The 17,220-nt window shown below is 43.4% G+C and overlaps 2 protein-coding genes across 3 annotated transcripts in view; one reads left to right on the top strand and one right to left on the bottom strand.

Annotated features, from left to right (window-relative positions):
- The window catches only part of LOC311055707 (uncharacterized protein), a 269,023-nt gene that overhangs the window by 155,174 nt on the left and 96,629 nt on the right, over window positions 1-17,220 (top strand). The window lies entirely within an intron of this gene.
- Window positions 1,454-16,238, bottom strand: nlk1 (nemo-like kinase, type 1). Of its 2 annotated transcripts, XR_014601865.1 has the most exons (12): window positions 14,921-16,238; window positions 13,959-14,088; window positions 13,803-13,858; window positions 13,054-13,160; window positions 11,995-12,080; window positions 11,454-11,663; window positions 9,909-10,010; window positions 9,193-9,279; window positions 7,499-7,697; window positions 6,712-6,805; window positions 3,947-5,613; window positions 1,454-3,912 (listed from the first exon to the last, which is right to left on the bottom strand). XR_014601865.1 is itself a non-coding variant. In XM_084072870.1 (11 exons), the coding sequence occupies exons 1-11, from the start codon at window positions 15,241-15,243 to the stop codon at window positions 5,565-5,567; spliced, it is 1,443 nt and encodes a 480-aa protein (XP_083928996.1). In that variant the 5' UTR covers window positions 15,244-16,238; the 3' UTR covers window positions 1,454-5,564. The 2 variants fall into 2 exon arrangements, 1 of the variants encoding a protein (XP_083928996.1); XM_084072870.1 differs by having other exon boundaries at window positions 1,454-5,613.

The raw sequence follows: 17,220 nt of genomic DNA, 5'->3' as shown, positions 1-17,220 counted from the left end.
TGACTAACTTCTCCAAAGTGAGTGACACCGACAGCCATAATACTAGAGGGAGCGACATCGATCCGGAACCATCCATCTATAGAACAAACATGGGAAAATTCTCATTCTAGTGCTCTGCCACCAAAATGTGGAATGCCCTGACAACATCCCTTCAAAACAGGCCTGGATATCCATCTGACTATCAGGAGACCACAAGGGGAGGAAAACGCAATTTTCCAACAGAAAGGAGGTGACATTCACAGCCGAAAGGATTTCCCTTTTCTCCTTTGTACATAGTGTTTTGTATTTGTTGATATGTATTATTGTGTTATGCTATGTTGATGAATTGAATACAAAGGACAACAATGGAAACAAGTCCCCAGGCCTTTATTTGTGTCATCCTTTTAGCCTACATGTCTGACTGTACCTCGTGCTGTTTACATTTTTGACTAATAAAGCATTCAATCAATCAATCAAAACCTAGGAATTAATGTGGATCAAATCTGATTTGCATAATTCATGAGTCTTGATCGAAAACAATCTGTATAGACCAAAAAGCTGATTTGGGCTGCCACTGTGAACATTACTCAGTGGTTCTCAACCTTTTCAGGCTGTGACCCCCCAAAAGAATAATATTTGAACTGTGGACCCCCCCACCCTGACAAGCACTTGGAATGTAGGAGTTAAGGCATTACATTTAGTTTGACTCTGTTCCACAGATAACTATTGTGAAAATAGCTCACAACGCCTCACAAATGTCTGCCTGGCAGGCAGATTCACGTTTTGGCCTGTTACAGCGCCACCATGAGGCTGATTTGCATTTCTTCCTTGGCATAGTGGGGATGTGCGTACAAAGTAGGGTTGTCCGATATTGGCTTTTTTACCGATAACCGATATACCGATATTGTCCAACTCTTAATTACCGATACCGATATCAACCGATACCGATATATGCGGGGATTATTGTGATTAGGGTAAGCTCAAATTTCATATCACACACACCATATACAGTAAGAACTCCTGTAACTTATTTATAAAGCAAAAAAAAAAAAAAAACGATACCGATATTTTCCCGATATCAATTTTTATGCTAATATCGGCCGATAATATCGGGAGGCCGATAATATCGGACATCCCTAGTACAAAGTTTCACGGAAATCGGAGGCTGCGTTCATGACTAGTTACCAATGGACAGAATGCCCCGCCCCCCAGTAAAAAATAAATCACTAAAATCGCTATAACGATAGAAAGCAATACATGATTTTTTTTAACACTCATCTTCTAATTATTACCATTACAAACTAATAAAATAACCTGTGTTGTAAAAAAAAACAAAGTTGTCCTTTAAATTGTCATCTAGGCAGGGACACCTCCAAAAATCATGTGAGGACCAACCTGGGGGTCCCGACCTACAGGTTGAGAACCACTGGCCTAACTGACTGTATGTGGGTTTTACTCATAAAACACAGCTGTCTGGTAATACACAATGCTACAAAATGAGAACAAAGGGCAAGATTATTTTATCCAGTGTCTATTCTTTTATTCATCATTCACTAATTAAACTCTAAACCTTTTTTGTTTTTTAAGAAATTCAAGTATTTGTTGGGAACAAGTCAAAAAAATCCTCTTGCTAAAACGTTATGACAAAACAGAACATTGGTATTCATATATTCATAATAAAACACAAATATCAAGTTTTCCTTCTCATTATCTGAAAAAACAAAAAATAAAAACAAAACGTCTACCTTAGATGACCGAGTGGCCTGTCCAGCCTGCTCTACACAGATCACACCACTTCAATATCTATTGGCAAACTGAACAGACAAGAAGTGAAAGAGAGAAATATGCACTTGGCTTGATTTAGACTTAGTCGCACGATGGGTGTCCAGCGCCGAAAATAGCCAGTCTACAAGCTCGATGCATTGTGAGCTTGTATATCGTCTATTTTCGCGCGGGACACCGGTGCACAATGAAGTGTAAGTCAGGCTTGAATGTTTGGACTATAAGTGCAAAGGAGGGAGGGAGAAGGAGAGAGAGAAGGGGGGGGGGGGGCAAAGACCAACTTCAGGCAATCTATATTAAAACTTTACTAGCCTGAATGGTGTTCTACTAACAAATAAAAACAACGGATGAAGGGATAAAAAAAAAAACCAAAATGGGATCACATCAAACATCAAAAAAAGCTCCAGAATAAACTCATTTCCTAAAATGAATTAAATAAAATTACCACAAAAATGCACATTTCTTTTTAGTTTTTTTTTGTAATTTTTCGTCAACGTCGACAAACTCGACCATTGCACAGCATTCAAACCCAACCGCTCTCTGTGGGATAATAAATATACACATGCAGATATACAAAGTTAAGTATTCTGGCAGTCCCTATAGTGTCATCTAGTGTTGGGATGACGGTGCTAGCAGTCTGCAATGAATCGCTGACCTATATGTATTAATATTTTCATACTGTAGCAGTATTGTGTGAGGTTTCAAGGGTTTAAGAATCAACAGATCCAATTCTGTTCTGTCAGACAGGGTGTGGATGCCCGCCGTCCTTCCTTTTAGCATTCAGAGATGCACTGATAAAGAGTGAGTTACTCAGCAATAGACTATTTGGGAAGATTGGACAAAAATCGATATATTCCTTTCTCCTCCATTATAGAGATCCAACATCCTTCCATGTGTGCAAAAGCTGGGTCACTTTCCCTGGATATATCTGGCGTTGAACGGGTCTTATTATTGGTATAATAAAGTATATCCAACTAGAACACTAAGCTATTCTTTATTTTTAGCCTTATTCTCTGCCTGATATACCATGACAGGATCGATATCGGTGCATCCCTGTCTGAGGCTTTCATCATGGCGCCGGCAAGCAAGCCGCCATTGGGCATACAAATGCCAAATCCCGGACAGTCATGGACGAACTGCAAACGGCGCATGCACGAAGGCTGACTGGCAACACCAGTGTGCCGTGGACTTCAATCATGTATTCGTGCGGTTAGAATTCATAGTCTGCAATTGGGACACCTGAGCCTTACCATGAACAGGAACTCAACAAAACAAATATCAAAACAAAACAAAACAAAAACAGCAGCAATTTTTTACACCGACACGATCCCTACAGCTCTGCATCTCCCCCGTAGCAAGACTCGTACAGTGGGGTGAAAGCTTAGGAGCCAGAGGTAAAGAACAGAGTCGATGAGTCCAAAGGAATGACGTCACGTTGCAGTAGAGATAAAAGATGGGTTTGTTTGTTTTTTCAGTCCATAGATATGTCCACAAAGTCCCATGTGCACTCCAGACTAACCCTCTTTTTTTGCCCTTTATTGGTTTTGAGGTATCAAGATCTCAGAGCAGAGGGCTGCGTTTCCTACCTTTTTACAAGATAAGACAGAAAGACAGATGCGCGCGCACACATTTCCACAAACGGTCAATAAATTAGAAAATAAAATAGGAAAACCATGGTCTGCGCGATGCTCCGCCTTGCATCTAATAATAATCCTTGTTCACAACCTTCATGGTCGGAGCCCGACTTTTTATTCTTCTTTTTTCCATTGGTTGGGGATTGGTCAGAACAATGTAGTACAAGAGATGGACTAATATGTTTGCGGGGAGTGTGGGGGTGTTTGTGTTAGAGGGTGAAAAGGTAAGTGTTAACCTGAGCCTTCTCTACTTAGTGGCTGGAACATTCATCAAAGCTATGTTCGCCCAATATAAGGGATGAACTGACACCAGTGTTACGCTCTCCATACTGCCCAAAGTGATCAATGCATTTTCTTCAGACGTCCCCGCAGTTTCTACACTTGACTTATTTCAACAACTAATATGTGCTTGTTGGGTCAGATTTAGCTGATTAGATGAGATATCCCGTTCCGAAACTAATTCTCTGAAATTGAGTGTGGACAGGGCCCGGGAGACAGGCGAAAGAAATTAACAAGGCTCCAATGTAGCTCTGTGACTTCATGTGGCCAACCTGTGACGTCTATGACATATCTATGACTCCAAACAGAGCCTTGCAGAGCCCCATTATAATGTTAATTCAATAAATTAATCATTTAAAAATATAAAACATGAGTGAGTGGAGGTACTGTCCTGTGGCCTACTAGCAGTGGGCACAGGAAATTTGGCGCTGATCGGTCCAATGGTTTGCGAGATTAGGTCTGGACACACACACTAGACAGACCAAAACGACCCACTAATAGACGGCTCGACTCCTGCAGAGCCACACCATTAAAAATAGATGTCATGATCTAAACAAATACTTGGCTCGGATGGAACTCAACAAGCAGGGGACAAGGATGTACATTTTCCTGCTTAGTGCTTCCTCTCCCCATGTGTGTACTGGTGTCAGTGCATCCCTGTCAAACCTTCATCCATTTCCATAATACATTCCCCAACTGTAGATAGTCTTTGATGTTTGAGGAGAAAAAGTCGGAATTATGCCGGGGCTATACTTCCGCGTGCCAGTGTCGCGCAACGGAAATAGCCGACCTCTGCTCCATTTTCGGCACACAACACGCCGCACGACCATGTGTAAATCAGGCATTACGGTTACACGACACTGATCTGGTCGCTGCGACCCGAGGTCTGCTGAGGGGACAAAGGGAGGGATCGATGCCCTGCTCTCACCCAGGGACTCGACAACCCCGCGGTAGAAAGAGCTACATCTTGGTATATTGCATCGGCGTGCCTGTTGGTCACTTCAGACGGGTGTCCGGCAGGGAAGGCTGAGCTAGAGGAAACACAGTGTCACATGCATGATGTGCGCCGACGCGATCCGTGCTGCATATATACAGCGGTGACTAATTTGCGGGCATCAGCGGAAAGAAGGGGGAAAAATCAAGTGTCCAGAAGAGATAACATTGCCCCGTATGGGGAATTCAGTGAGATGTGGAGTGAGAACAGGTGATCTGATATGCCATCAAGTTGCTGTTGGGAAGATTTGGTTTGCGAGAGCACTGAAAAGTGTTGACTTCTATGGTTTTCTGGGAGAACCTACTCCAGTATGTGGATAACTTTTGTGTGTTTTTACTTTAAACCATATTGCACATGGCTGGAATGACTAAAAAAATCAACTATTCTACTTAAAATCATTATGCCTTAACGTCGCCAATATCAACATAGGTGAATGGGAAACCAGTCTAGCACTGGTTTCAGGGATGTTCCCCTGCTTTGCGCAATTTCTCTTCCTTATCCATCCTCCAGAACTTCAGCAGCATTTTGTTGTTGTTGTTGTTCAGCACCAGAAACACCTATGGCTCCGGCTGTAAACCCATAGTTTTCATACTTGGATTGGGGGGCGGGAGGGGGTGGGGCTTGTCTTTTGTAGATCTCACTTCTCGTTCCAAAAGAAAAACAACTTCCCTAATTTTCTAAAAAAGGAGGAGGAGCAAAGAAGGGTAAGCAGAATTCCACACGGGGCCGGTTTGTACGACGTCTCTCCTCCACGTCTGAACACCTCCCTCCCCCAACGTTCCAAAGACGCCCCGAACAAAAAAAACAAATGTACTTCCTCTGGAGCGTTTCTGTGGCCATTAAATCCTTTCTGAAAACCGCCGTTGCTCCTCTGGACACCCAACAGGTGTGTTCCTTCATCTCTCCTCCTTCCTGGACACCTTGGAGGAATGCCACGCCGTGGACCTGCGGAGAGGAGGGTGGGGGGAGAGCTGATGGGTTTGGTCGGGTGGAGACTCATTTGGAGTTCACACGGCAGCTTAATTTATCATTTGCCGTACGAAGGTGTCACATGTCAAAAAGAGCTGTCTACATACAAGCTCACAACGCGAGCTTGTAGGTCTGCAATCTTTTTTGCATGCAACCCAAAGTATAAATCCGGCTGAAAAATGTATACGGTGCATGTACATAAGGCTCACAACGTGTCGTGAGCTTGTAGATTGGCTATCTTAAGTATTAAATAGGGCATAACCACTTAAACCCTATATCGTTGCTGTCGGGCAGAAACCTCTTAAAGGACGACTTCACCAATTTTCAACCCATCTTCATATAACTGGTCCTCACCAATGCTCATTATAATATGGTACCATTTTTGTCTACTCTGTCTCAGAGGAGGGCTGTGGACAGTTCATAAACCCATCTACCAGTGACATCATCAATGGGGAATCCAAGCTAATAGAAACTACAGGCTTTCTATTCCTGGGAAGTTAGCATGCTATGCTATAATGGAAGCCATTGTTCTCGTGATAATAATAACCCAAATAAAACATAAAAATCTTGTTTGAAAAAAGAAATCCTGCCTATGATGATGTCACTAGTAGGCAGGTTTCTGAAGTCTCTTATGAGACACAGACCGAGTAGATTTATTTTTTTTACCATTTTATCATGAGCATTGGTGAGGACCAATTATGTGAACATAGGTTGAAAATGGGTGACGTTTGACCTTTAATTTAACATATTCTAACTTTTTGTGTTTTTTCGTAACTTGACCCCCCCTGCTACAGCGTCACACAAAAGTATCAAAAGTAGCAGATCCAAAAGCTCGAAGCACGGCGTGAAGTCGCCCAGGAGCGTATACTAAGCCCCACTTCTTTTTCCCCCTCTACACCAAACATCTTCGGAGAAAGTCGCTGAGCTACAAGCTGACCTGCTATTTTCGCCAAATGCTCGCCCCCAGAATAGAGACGCTAGGGGTCTAACTATGTCTAACCTTCAGTTAAACAAACAGAATGTATCAGCACTACTGGCTCATATGTGGCAGTGAGACGAAGTCTGTCCCCTCACCTGATGAAGGTCTTGAAGGCAGCACTCTGAGGGTTGATGCAGAGCGGCACTCGTTTGCCCTGCTGGTGCTCCGTGATGAAGCGATGGATCAGCTCTGATGAAGGGATGGAAAGGTACACCATTACCTCGCAGTCAGGCTAAAGCCATATATGTAACTGAGACTTTTCACCCACTAAGCAATGTCAAACAATAGATACCATAATTGTCGGCTGGTGTGTCCTAGACCAGTGGTTCTCAAACCTTTTCATGTCAAGGACCCCCAAAATGATAATGTATTTGGCCACGGACCCCCATCTCAAAATATTTTGTTCCAGGGACCCCCAGAAGCAAAGATTTGAGTTACAAATGTTCGCTTAAATATTTATATATATTCAAAGATTTGCACACATACTCATGATTTTTCAAAAATAGCAGATCTACAAGCTCATCTGCTATTTTTGAATAGCCAAAGTGTACCATATGGATAATGGGGTTAAAATGATTGTGATGCTTTATTAACAAATCGTCGTTCAAATAATTGTAGTGGAGTAAAAGTACAAAATTTGCCTCTGAGATGTAGTGGAGTAGAAGTAAAAGTATTGAAAATTGGAAATACTCCAGTAAAGTAAAAAAAAATACCTCAAAATTTAATCAAGTACAGTACTTGAGTAAATGTAGTTAGTTACTTTCCACCACTGTGTAATTGTATAGCAGACGTGAAGTCCACATATCAGCTCTGACAGTGATAAAACCGGTTCGGGTTCCCAACACCAGTATGAATCAGACTTATTGCACATGGCTCTCCTACCTTTGCCCTGCCACACGGACAGCAGGCTGTTCTCGTAGCTGTGGCTGAACGGCCGCTCGGCCGGAGGCTCAAAGTCCCGCGTGTACACCCGTCCGCTGGGCACCGAGTAGCAGCACTGGCACATGCAGGTGTGGTAGCGCAGGCGCCCCTCGTCCAGGTAGGGGTGAGAGAGGGCATCGCTGCCAGAGATCCGCTTGGCCTGTGGCACAGTCAAGAACGAAGGGTCACAACAAGTCTGCCACAAGAGCTAAACGCTTCACTCGACTACAGACTGAGGACAATGGAAAAAAGCAGGAATCAAAAACAACAAGGTATCTACATATTTACACATAGCATGTCCATCCGAACACTATGTATATGACGTATTAGTTCTTATAAGGTATTGATTCTTACTCATTTAATTTGCTTTTCCATCTTTTCTTGGCCTTTACATTTCTATGCCTGTTTTGTCTTTTTTTGTTATTATTGCTTCATGTGCTGCATGTGCTTTTTGTAAGCTTTAAAAATATGTTTTGTTCTTGTTCAGCCATCAATTTGTGGTCTGCTTTCTAAGCCATACATATGACACTAACGTCACCATTTCCACATAATCAAGCACTTGAGCAAAAAACAAATCATAACTGCCAACTTGTAAACTAATCGGAAGCAGGAATAGATTATCTGTGTCCTGTGCAGCGAATTGTCTCTGTCGGGTGGAAACCTCATATGTCCAAAACTGTTACTTTTCAGGATTCAAATCATAGCAAAAGTGGCGGATCTACAAGCTCAAAACACGTCGTGCCACGTTTCGAGCTTGTAGATCTGCTACTTGTGTGATGCTGTAGTATGATCAAGTAGGGCGTTAATTTATGAAAAAACGAAAAGTAAAAAAATGGAGATAAGCGGTTTCTGCCCGATAGCAACGAAATAAAGCAGGAAATGACAAAGGACACTCATATTGTGTCTTTTGAATGTTATGTATGCTGCTGCCAGTTTTGTTGTACTTAATATGTTGCCTGTTGGGAGGCGGACATGTTACAGTAAGTACAGTTCATATAGAAGCATTTCTAGTATTCATCCAGACATAATGAGAAAAGAATCTGTCATTTCCATTTCAGAATGCACTTTACAGATCTGTTATTTATATTCATAATGCACATATGTGAAATGTGGTTCTGCGTTTTCCCATCTTAACTAATTAGGATGAGTAGTGGATGCTAATAATACAGCGCCCGGGGAGCAGATAGGGGATAAGTGTCTTGCTCAAGGACAGCCTCCACAGTCTATTGTTGAAGGACACTTCAACAATAGACTGGAGCGAACCAGTGACCTTCTGATTCCCATCTCTATCCATCCACTCAGCTACTGTTGCCATCGTATGTAAACAAAGAATATCGTTACTGTCGGGCAGAAACCTTTTTTTGTAAATTAACGCCCTATTTGATCATACTACAGCATCACACAAGAGCATCAGAAGTGGCAAATCCACAAGCTCGAAACGTGGCGAGAAGCGACGTGTTACGAGCTTGTGGATTTGCTACTTTTGCCATTTTTGAATTTGAATCCTGAAAAGTAACAGATTTGGACATGTGAGGTTTCCACCCGACAGAGACGATTTAGGGCTCAAGGGGTTAAACAGTCAACACTGCTGGAACTCTTCCGGGCATCAAGCAGCAACAATGGCCCAAACAGTTGTTGGTTCTGTGAGCACTCACCGGATCAAAGACCAGCATGCGACATAGCAGGTGAACAGCCTCGTGTGTGGCGCCGTCAGAGAGCATGTAGAGCACCGACAGCGACGGCTGGGAGGAAGACAGCGAGAAAAAGACCATCAATTGACTGTTTTTCACCATCAGCTGTGGGAGAACATCGCGCTGTCAAAAACATTTGACAATTCTAATCCTAGCTCCTGGTTTTTGCAGGTTTGGAATCTCAAGCTGTTGTTAAGTACCCTTCTTCTGCCATTGACACTCTAGTTTTAACTAACTAGAGTGTGTGCACTCTTCACATCCAACAGCAGGTGCCATTCAAACTCTTGATGGCAATTTGACTTAGTTTCTGATCTATTATAAGGTCACAGATATATATATATTTTTTGATTGTTGTTCATTTTGATCGACCAAGTTTTTCCAATTTCTACAGATTTTTGTGATACCCTTAATCACAGCAAAATCAATGGGGAACATATTTTGAATTATCCATTTCTAATGAATGGAGCGATTGTTTTTGATTTCTTGCGCACCTTTGTAGTTACATCATGGAAAGGTAACTACACAGCCCAAACCTCAACCAAAGTGCCCTACTCCTAGCCCTTTAAGCTCCAAATTCAAATGAATATACAAGCTTGTAGATCGGCTTTTTAAAAACATGACATACCCAAAATAGGGACACCAGAGTTAAAGTGGATGAAAACACTGTTTGCAGGACCTACCGGTTTGTGAGGTCCCCTTAGGATGTGGGCCCTGGCCCCCTCACAGGCTGAGGCCATGGCAGAGAGAGGAGGGGTGCCCAGCAGGTCTGTGATTAGGTCCAACTACAACAGAAGGGAGGACAACAACATCCAAATGAAAAGCAGCCAACAGTGTCAAGCTGCTTTTAGCACACTCTGGTGGACAAACTGGCACACATAATGACATAAACAGGGTTCCCACTCAAAAATAATGATCGTTTTCCATTATAGATATAAGGTTTTCAATTACTTTTGTGTTTTAGCCTGAAGACTGAATTTGCCAAAGGAAATATACATCTGATTCTCAATCACGTACTACTCTGGAAGGTGACTCATGAAGACAGCTACATTAGGCTGGGTAGTAGGGGTGACGATTCACTCAGCTCACAATACAATATTGGGTTCACAATCTTGATACAATTCAAAAACTTAATTCAAATACCAGTCCATACACGGTGATGCACACTGATAAGCTTGTGTAATGCAAACCGGCAGCCTCTCTAATTTTTAGATATATTGTGTGAATGCTACTGACACCCCTAGATACACATTAGCCAGGTAAAGCCCCTCCCTCCGGAAAATCTAATTTCCATTTGATTTCAGGAAGGAGTCTGGCATGAGGGCTTGTTTGGCTTTTTGTCGTCGTCCACTAAGTGGACGAGCCTATCAGCGTCCTTAGCCTGGTAAAGCCCCTCCTCGCTCATCGCTCTGTGATTGACAGCGAAAGTTGGCCAATCAGGTGGCGAGTTCGAGTGAACCCGAATGGATCCGAGCGCAGCCGACCAAAACGGCAGCCATTGTTTTTTGTGCTCTTTTAAAACGAATGGGCGATCATGCCAGACTCACTCCTGAAATAAATTACAAATGAGATTTCCGGAGGGAGGGTTTACCAGCCTAGATGCGTATGACCATGAAATATTTTTTTCAATGAGGCAATTTTGAGCCTCCTCTTTGCAGATTGCAAAAGAAGTTCTGCCATGAAGCATTGTTGATCTGACAACTGTGTAGATCTGCAGTAAGGGTGACATTAGAGGAGAGGCCATGGGGGTCACCAAAATCAGCAAGGTTCATCCTCTTTGGAGCAACCATGTGCTCAGCATGTTCATGGCAGTCAGTCCCTTAGGGTTAGTCAGGAGATAGATGTCTTGGGTGCAAATAGAAATTTTGCCCTAAGGGTGGCACTAAAGGAAAGGTCACGAGGTCACCAAAATCAATACGAATCAATGCCCTCCAGGGAGCATGAAGGTGCACTGAAAATTCCACTGCAATTATATCTTGTTTGTGTTGGACGGCTGACCAACTGTCATTGCCATCCTCAGAGTGCTGCCGCATGCATGGCTAAGAACTGGTATCAGATGTATCAGATAAACTATGCATTGGCAACGCTAGAGGGACAAGATTTTTCATGATGTGTGGGATCCTTACATACATTATGTGCAGCATGCCTATCTACAAGCTTGAGACACGTTGTGAGTGGTAATAAATCTGGCCTCTTTGGCCCTGCCTCCGGTAAGGTGGACACCTTACCTGCTGGATGGGGCTCTGGGCCTGGAAGAGTATCCGCCGGCCAAGCAACTCAGCGAAAATGCAGCCCACCGACCACACGTCGATGGCTGACCCGTAATGTCGGCTGCCCATCAGCACCTCGGGGGCTCGATAGTATTGCGTCACCACCTCCTGGGTCATGTGACGTGAAGGGTCAGGCTCCTCCACACGTGCCAGCCCAAAGTCACAAATCTGCCCACACAGCAAGACAGATGGAAACAACACTTAGAGGGTTAAGATGTCTCTGGTAGCCATCTACAGAGCATGGTGGCCACGGAACCCAATCGATACTTGTTTTTATTTCTGTGACCCCAATTAAATTTGGTACTTAACTATCAACCATTTATCTAGGGACCACCTTGGGGCCCCTGAGCACACATTAAGAACCACTGCTATAAATCATGAGGCCTTCACCGGCATTTGGTGAAGGCCTCATGATTTATAGCAGTGGTTCTTAATGTGTTCCACTAACTTAAGGATCCAAAATATGAAAAAAACGAATACAGGCAAGAACAAGGGTTACCTTCAGCAGGCAGTTGCTGTTGACCAACAGGTTTCCAGGTTTGATGTCCCTGTGCAGGATCCCAGCAGAGTGAAGGTACTTCAAGCCTGATCCAGAAAGTCAGTAATTAAATATCCAATATCACCACATCACATACACATCATGCATACATTATTCGACTAGCACAGCAACCATGAGATTTCCTCCGGATCATACAAAACTGCCATGAAATGTAAGTCATGACATTTGCCATGACTTCATTTCAATATTTATATTTAATATTTCAATATTTTCCATGGCACCAGGGAGGGGAACAAGGAGTACTTCTCCAGAAGGCAGCCAGCTGTGTCTTGCCGACACTGAACAGGTTTGTTTTGCGTCTGCAACTTAATCCACTAAACACCTTCTTTCACAACCATCTCAAATGAGAAGACTTGTGCAATCGTTGGGTGTCTTTTGGTTTCCTTTGTTTATCTCCTGTTATTGCTTACTTTTGTTTTAAGACCTTCCCATAATTTGGATGTTGACATTTTTATTCTCAATTCTCTGCAGTTAATTGCAAGCATAAGTGTTTTTGTACTGATCTTTGATTTTTTTTTTTGCAGTTTTATGAAAAGCACTATAAAGTGATCTATAAAGTTTATTATTATCATCATCATCATCATCATTATCATCATAATCTGGGGGGGGGGTTCCCAGATGATTTGCTTAAATGTGCAAAATTGTTTTCTCACTCAACAGTAAACAAACCAACATACAGTATAAGTGTACTGCATTGTATCTGCACATTTCTAGTGACAATTTATGGACTTTTTGGTCAAACATTGGCCAAATTGTGAAATTAATACCTAAGAAAGAGAAACATTTTTGGAAATAGCCGATCTACAAGCTCACAAGAACGGCGGTAGTTCTGCTATTTTAACATTATTTATCTGTGGAACCGAGTCAAACAAAATGTAATGCCTCAACTCCTACAATTCCAAGTGCTTATCAGGGTGGGGGGTTCCCAGTTCAAAATGTTGGGGGTCACGGCCTGAAGTTTGGGAACCCTTGCCCTATGCCAGCAGCATGGCCACTCACCTCGGAGGATCTGATAGAGGAAGACCTTGATGTGATCGGTGGTGAGAGGCTGTGGAGACACGATCACCTTGTGCAGGTCACTCTGCATCAACTCTGTAATAACGTAGCTGTGGGGTTTCAAAAGTCAAGGCAAAATATCTGACACACCTATGGATTTATCCCCAGCAGACATCAGACTATGATAAGATTCAGTGAATGAGACACTGATGTATAACCAAACTGAATGAAGGCACAATGATTTTTCACTTCATTGATGAATTCCCTAAATAAATGACAGCGTGACAACTATTTTTCCCCACTGAAGACTGACTTGTGAGTCTATGGGTTCTAGTGTCTGTCAGCTCTATCCTAATATTTCATCGATTTAAAAAAAACAATCAATAGACTTAAAAGAAAAAAGGTCTCTCAAGTACCAGGCACGTAGCACACATCAATTTTAACATCAATCATAAATTGGGGCTTTACCAAAAACAGCATAACTGCAACACTATGATAAATTAAGCAATGAACTTTGGCACAAAAGAAGTGTCAGGTCAATCTCATATTCAGTGGCCAGTCTCAGACCGCAGTGATGTACTGAATATAGACTAGCGACAAGCAGCTAAATTAAACTAAGGTGTTAAAAAAAAGGAGGACATGACAGGGAAAATTAATGAAAAGGAAACTGGGACGAGGTGTGAGTGAGGAGGAATCTACGAAGGTCAGCCTAAAGTCTGACTTATACTTTGATGTGCATATTTATAGGATACATCTCCTCGAAGCAATCAATCTGTGGAGGCTGCAGAATGTCCAAGGCTGACAGCACCTGAAAAGATAGAAAGAAGCCACACGATCACCAATTATGCCAACCCTGTGTTTCATCTAATACCACTCCCCCCAGTTCCTTCTGTGTTGTGGAATATTACATTGTCGTGTTTGAAGAAGCACAGCATCCTCAGTTCTCTGAAGACCCTTTTGCAGGAGACCAGGTTCTGGAAGACATTGGGCATCTTCTTCAGGGCCACTTTGCGGCCATCTCTGGGGTCTGTAACTGACCTGCAGGACAACAGGCCAAAAATACAGTATTATCAAACAGCTTCTCATGAAAGGAGAGCTATTAGCTGTTTCTGTGCATTACAGAGGTTTTACACTGATGCCTAGGTGTGCAGCACCTACACAGTAAAATCCTCAATTTATCAATTTAAGCTGCAATCGATAACTTTTATGTGCTATCCAGGATTCGAACCTGGGTTACCCACATGAGATACAAAATGTCTACTGCTCACTCAAGAGGCAATCCCCACTTAGCCATGGGAGATATTTTGTTTATGAACTTCAGGCAGAACTTCCAATCTAACACTTCTTGATGAATTGAACACATAGGACCACAATGGAAACCAGTCCTCAGGGCTTTTTGCGCTATCCTTTTAGCATTATTGTATAACTGTACCTCTGTACTTTTCGCAAACTGTTAAGTATTCAATCAATTAACACCAGGGTCAACATCTCTCAAAGAGTAGGGAGACCACCTCCAACCACTGCAGATGTACAGGTTATATTATAGTAAGACTCTGCCATGCACATTGGTTTAAAAAAAATGTTTAATCTATTAAAATACATTCCGGATTGCAGCCTTAAGAACACAGCAGGCTAACTCTGTCTGCATCCATTTCTACCAAATTGGGTCATTGGATTCGGGACACACACCAAAATACTAGCCATGATGGATCCAAGACGGTCATCAACACTATGTTGAAGTTCATCCGTGACTGTCATATTATATAATGACAGTCATGTATCAGGGCTAACCAAAATACATGCTTAATCTCTTGTACACTAAAGCAGTTGCGCAACAATCAATAATACATCGAGGGGGAATTGTACTTACCATACAACACCAAATGCGCCATAGCCGATGGGGCGATCGGGCTCCATTTCAGCCGGGCTCGGCACCTCGCTGGCCGGGTTGCTGTAAGGCTGAGGCACCGCGGCCCCGCCGCCGGCGCTTCCCCCGAGAGCGGTCGGGTGGCGAGGCGTCCCCGCCGGGGCCGTGGGTCCGGTCAGACACGGTGTCGCACTGAGGCCCGTGGAAGGCGTTCCAGAGTTCGTGTTGACACAAAAATACTTGTGCCCCCCCAGCTCAGAGGAGCCCCCGGGGAACAAGTTGCCACACACCGTCTGTCGGCCCGTACCACCACCATGGAACGCCATTCTACTTTTTAAAAAAAAGTAAAATATAAAAAAATAAATAAAAACTCCTCGTCCGTCCGACAGCCACGCCGAGCTACTCGTTTAATCGTGAATGAGATGCATTTCTCTGATGTGCATGATGATCCAATCTGATTCTATGCATGCACGCTTGGGAAGTGTGACATCCACCCGTTGTAAACAACCCAGCTTGATGGCACGATGGAGAGGTGGTGATCGCACGGGGAAGCGGCTGCACATCATAGGTCTGAGAGAAGTGGATCTGAGCTACAACCAAGCACATCATCCAGTAGTTCCTCAGCTAGCTTTGTGTCTATTAGGAACCGGGGCTGATCTGCTCTAAGAACCGGGGAGGGGGGGTCTAGCAGCTCAAGTCAGTCACATCCAGTGTTGTGTTGAGGAACAAAATGAACCATCCCCCCGTGCTGACATCTGTGTACATTTAGTAGTCAACAACACGAACTCGGAACAAAGTTGGGCGACACACGAGAGTTGGGTGTAAATAAATTTAAAAAAGGGTCGTTCACTTGAAGTTAGCTCCCATGCTAACCAGCTGTTCCCTCAGGCTAACAGCCGACAACGACGACGCCGCCTCAGCTGACCCATATAGCGGCTAACGTTAGCTTAGCACTGTGCTGCCGTGTGACCTAGATATTCACCCGGAGAACAGACGGTAGGTTCGGAGGAAAGACAAACAAAACGCCCTCGACGAAACCCCGGTTGACAACATGGTACACACGGAGAGCCGAGAGCAAAGAGGCGGCGAGTTGCGGGGGGAAAAAGCGACGAAAACCTTAAGAAGCGGAAGGTTTGTGTTGTTGTGTAGTCCGTCCGCCGGGGGAGCTCCAGCAGCTAATACGGCTAGCTTTAGCTTCAGCTAGCTTTAGCGTTGGCTTCGGTCTAGCTTTAGCGTTACGCTAGCTTTAGCTGTTGGCTTCGGTCTAGCTTTAGCGTTACGCTAGCTTTAGCTTCGGCTGGTTCAATTAAAAAGGGTAGCGGACCAGCTAGCGCCGGCTAGCTAGCTTTGATGGTTGGTTGCTCGCTAGCTGGCCATTGTTGTGTCGTACCATCCAGTGCACTTAATAATAATATGTCCTGCAAAATACACGTCCTTCTCCGCCCTGAAGTCTCATTTATTAAGGATCCACAGGGGCCTTCTCGTTTTCTTGTAGGTTGTATTTGTTTTGCTCGCTGTGCAGTCAGTCAGCTGTAACTCTATTAACAACAGTAAACACACAGCGGCGTTTGCAGCTTCACTCCTCCTGAATCCTCACTAGCAGCTACTAGTAGCACAGTAGTACCTGCTGCTCAGGGTTGCCAGGTTGTGTGAGAGAAATAAGGATCCAGGTCTATGAAAACAAGCCCAAAAGAAGCAACTGGGCCACATGAGTACTTAAACTCATTATTTTGGCTATTTTCAAGAAGAAAAATGTGGATTTAAACCCCCCAAAAAAAACTGCTTTAAACAACATTAGGAAACAAGCCCAAAATAAGCAACTACACTTTAGAAAAAAGCCCCCCAAAAACGCAACAATAACCAATATTTACAAGCAACTTTACAGAAAAACAAGCCCTAAGTCGCTTATAATAAGAGGACATGGCAACACTAACCTGCTGCTGCTGCTACTGCTTCAGTAGGAGGAGCTGAAAGCCGAGTGGGGGATGGTTGGATGGATGGATGGATGCATGGATGGATGTGGGTCCTTTGAGTCGCTGGTGTAAACAATGCCATTATTAATAACTAATAATTATTTATAAGGCCAGTGGTTCTCAAACGTTTTAATTTCAAGGACCAACATAACTCCGAGAGACATTTGTATACTCTCAGAGTTTTTTTTCCCATTAGGAACCCCCCCATCATGACATTTTGAGCCTGGTGACAAAGTAACTTTTTGATATGCCTTAGGCCAGTTAGTTCAAACATTTTCATATCAAGAACCTTCAAATTTAAATGTGGGTTAGTGAATAGTCATAGTGAAA

The sequence above is a fragment of the Gymnoscopelus microlampas genome (assembly GCF_963454915.1).
Source record: "Gymnoscopelus microlampas genome assembly, chromosome: 11".
Taxonomy (NCBI): domain Eukaryota; kingdom Metazoa; phylum Chordata; class Actinopteri; order Myctophiformes; family Myctophidae; genus Gymnoscopelus; species Gymnoscopelus microlampas.
The sequence above is the reverse complement of the archived record's forward strand: the minus strand, read 5'-3'. Positions and strand labels throughout refer to the sequence as shown.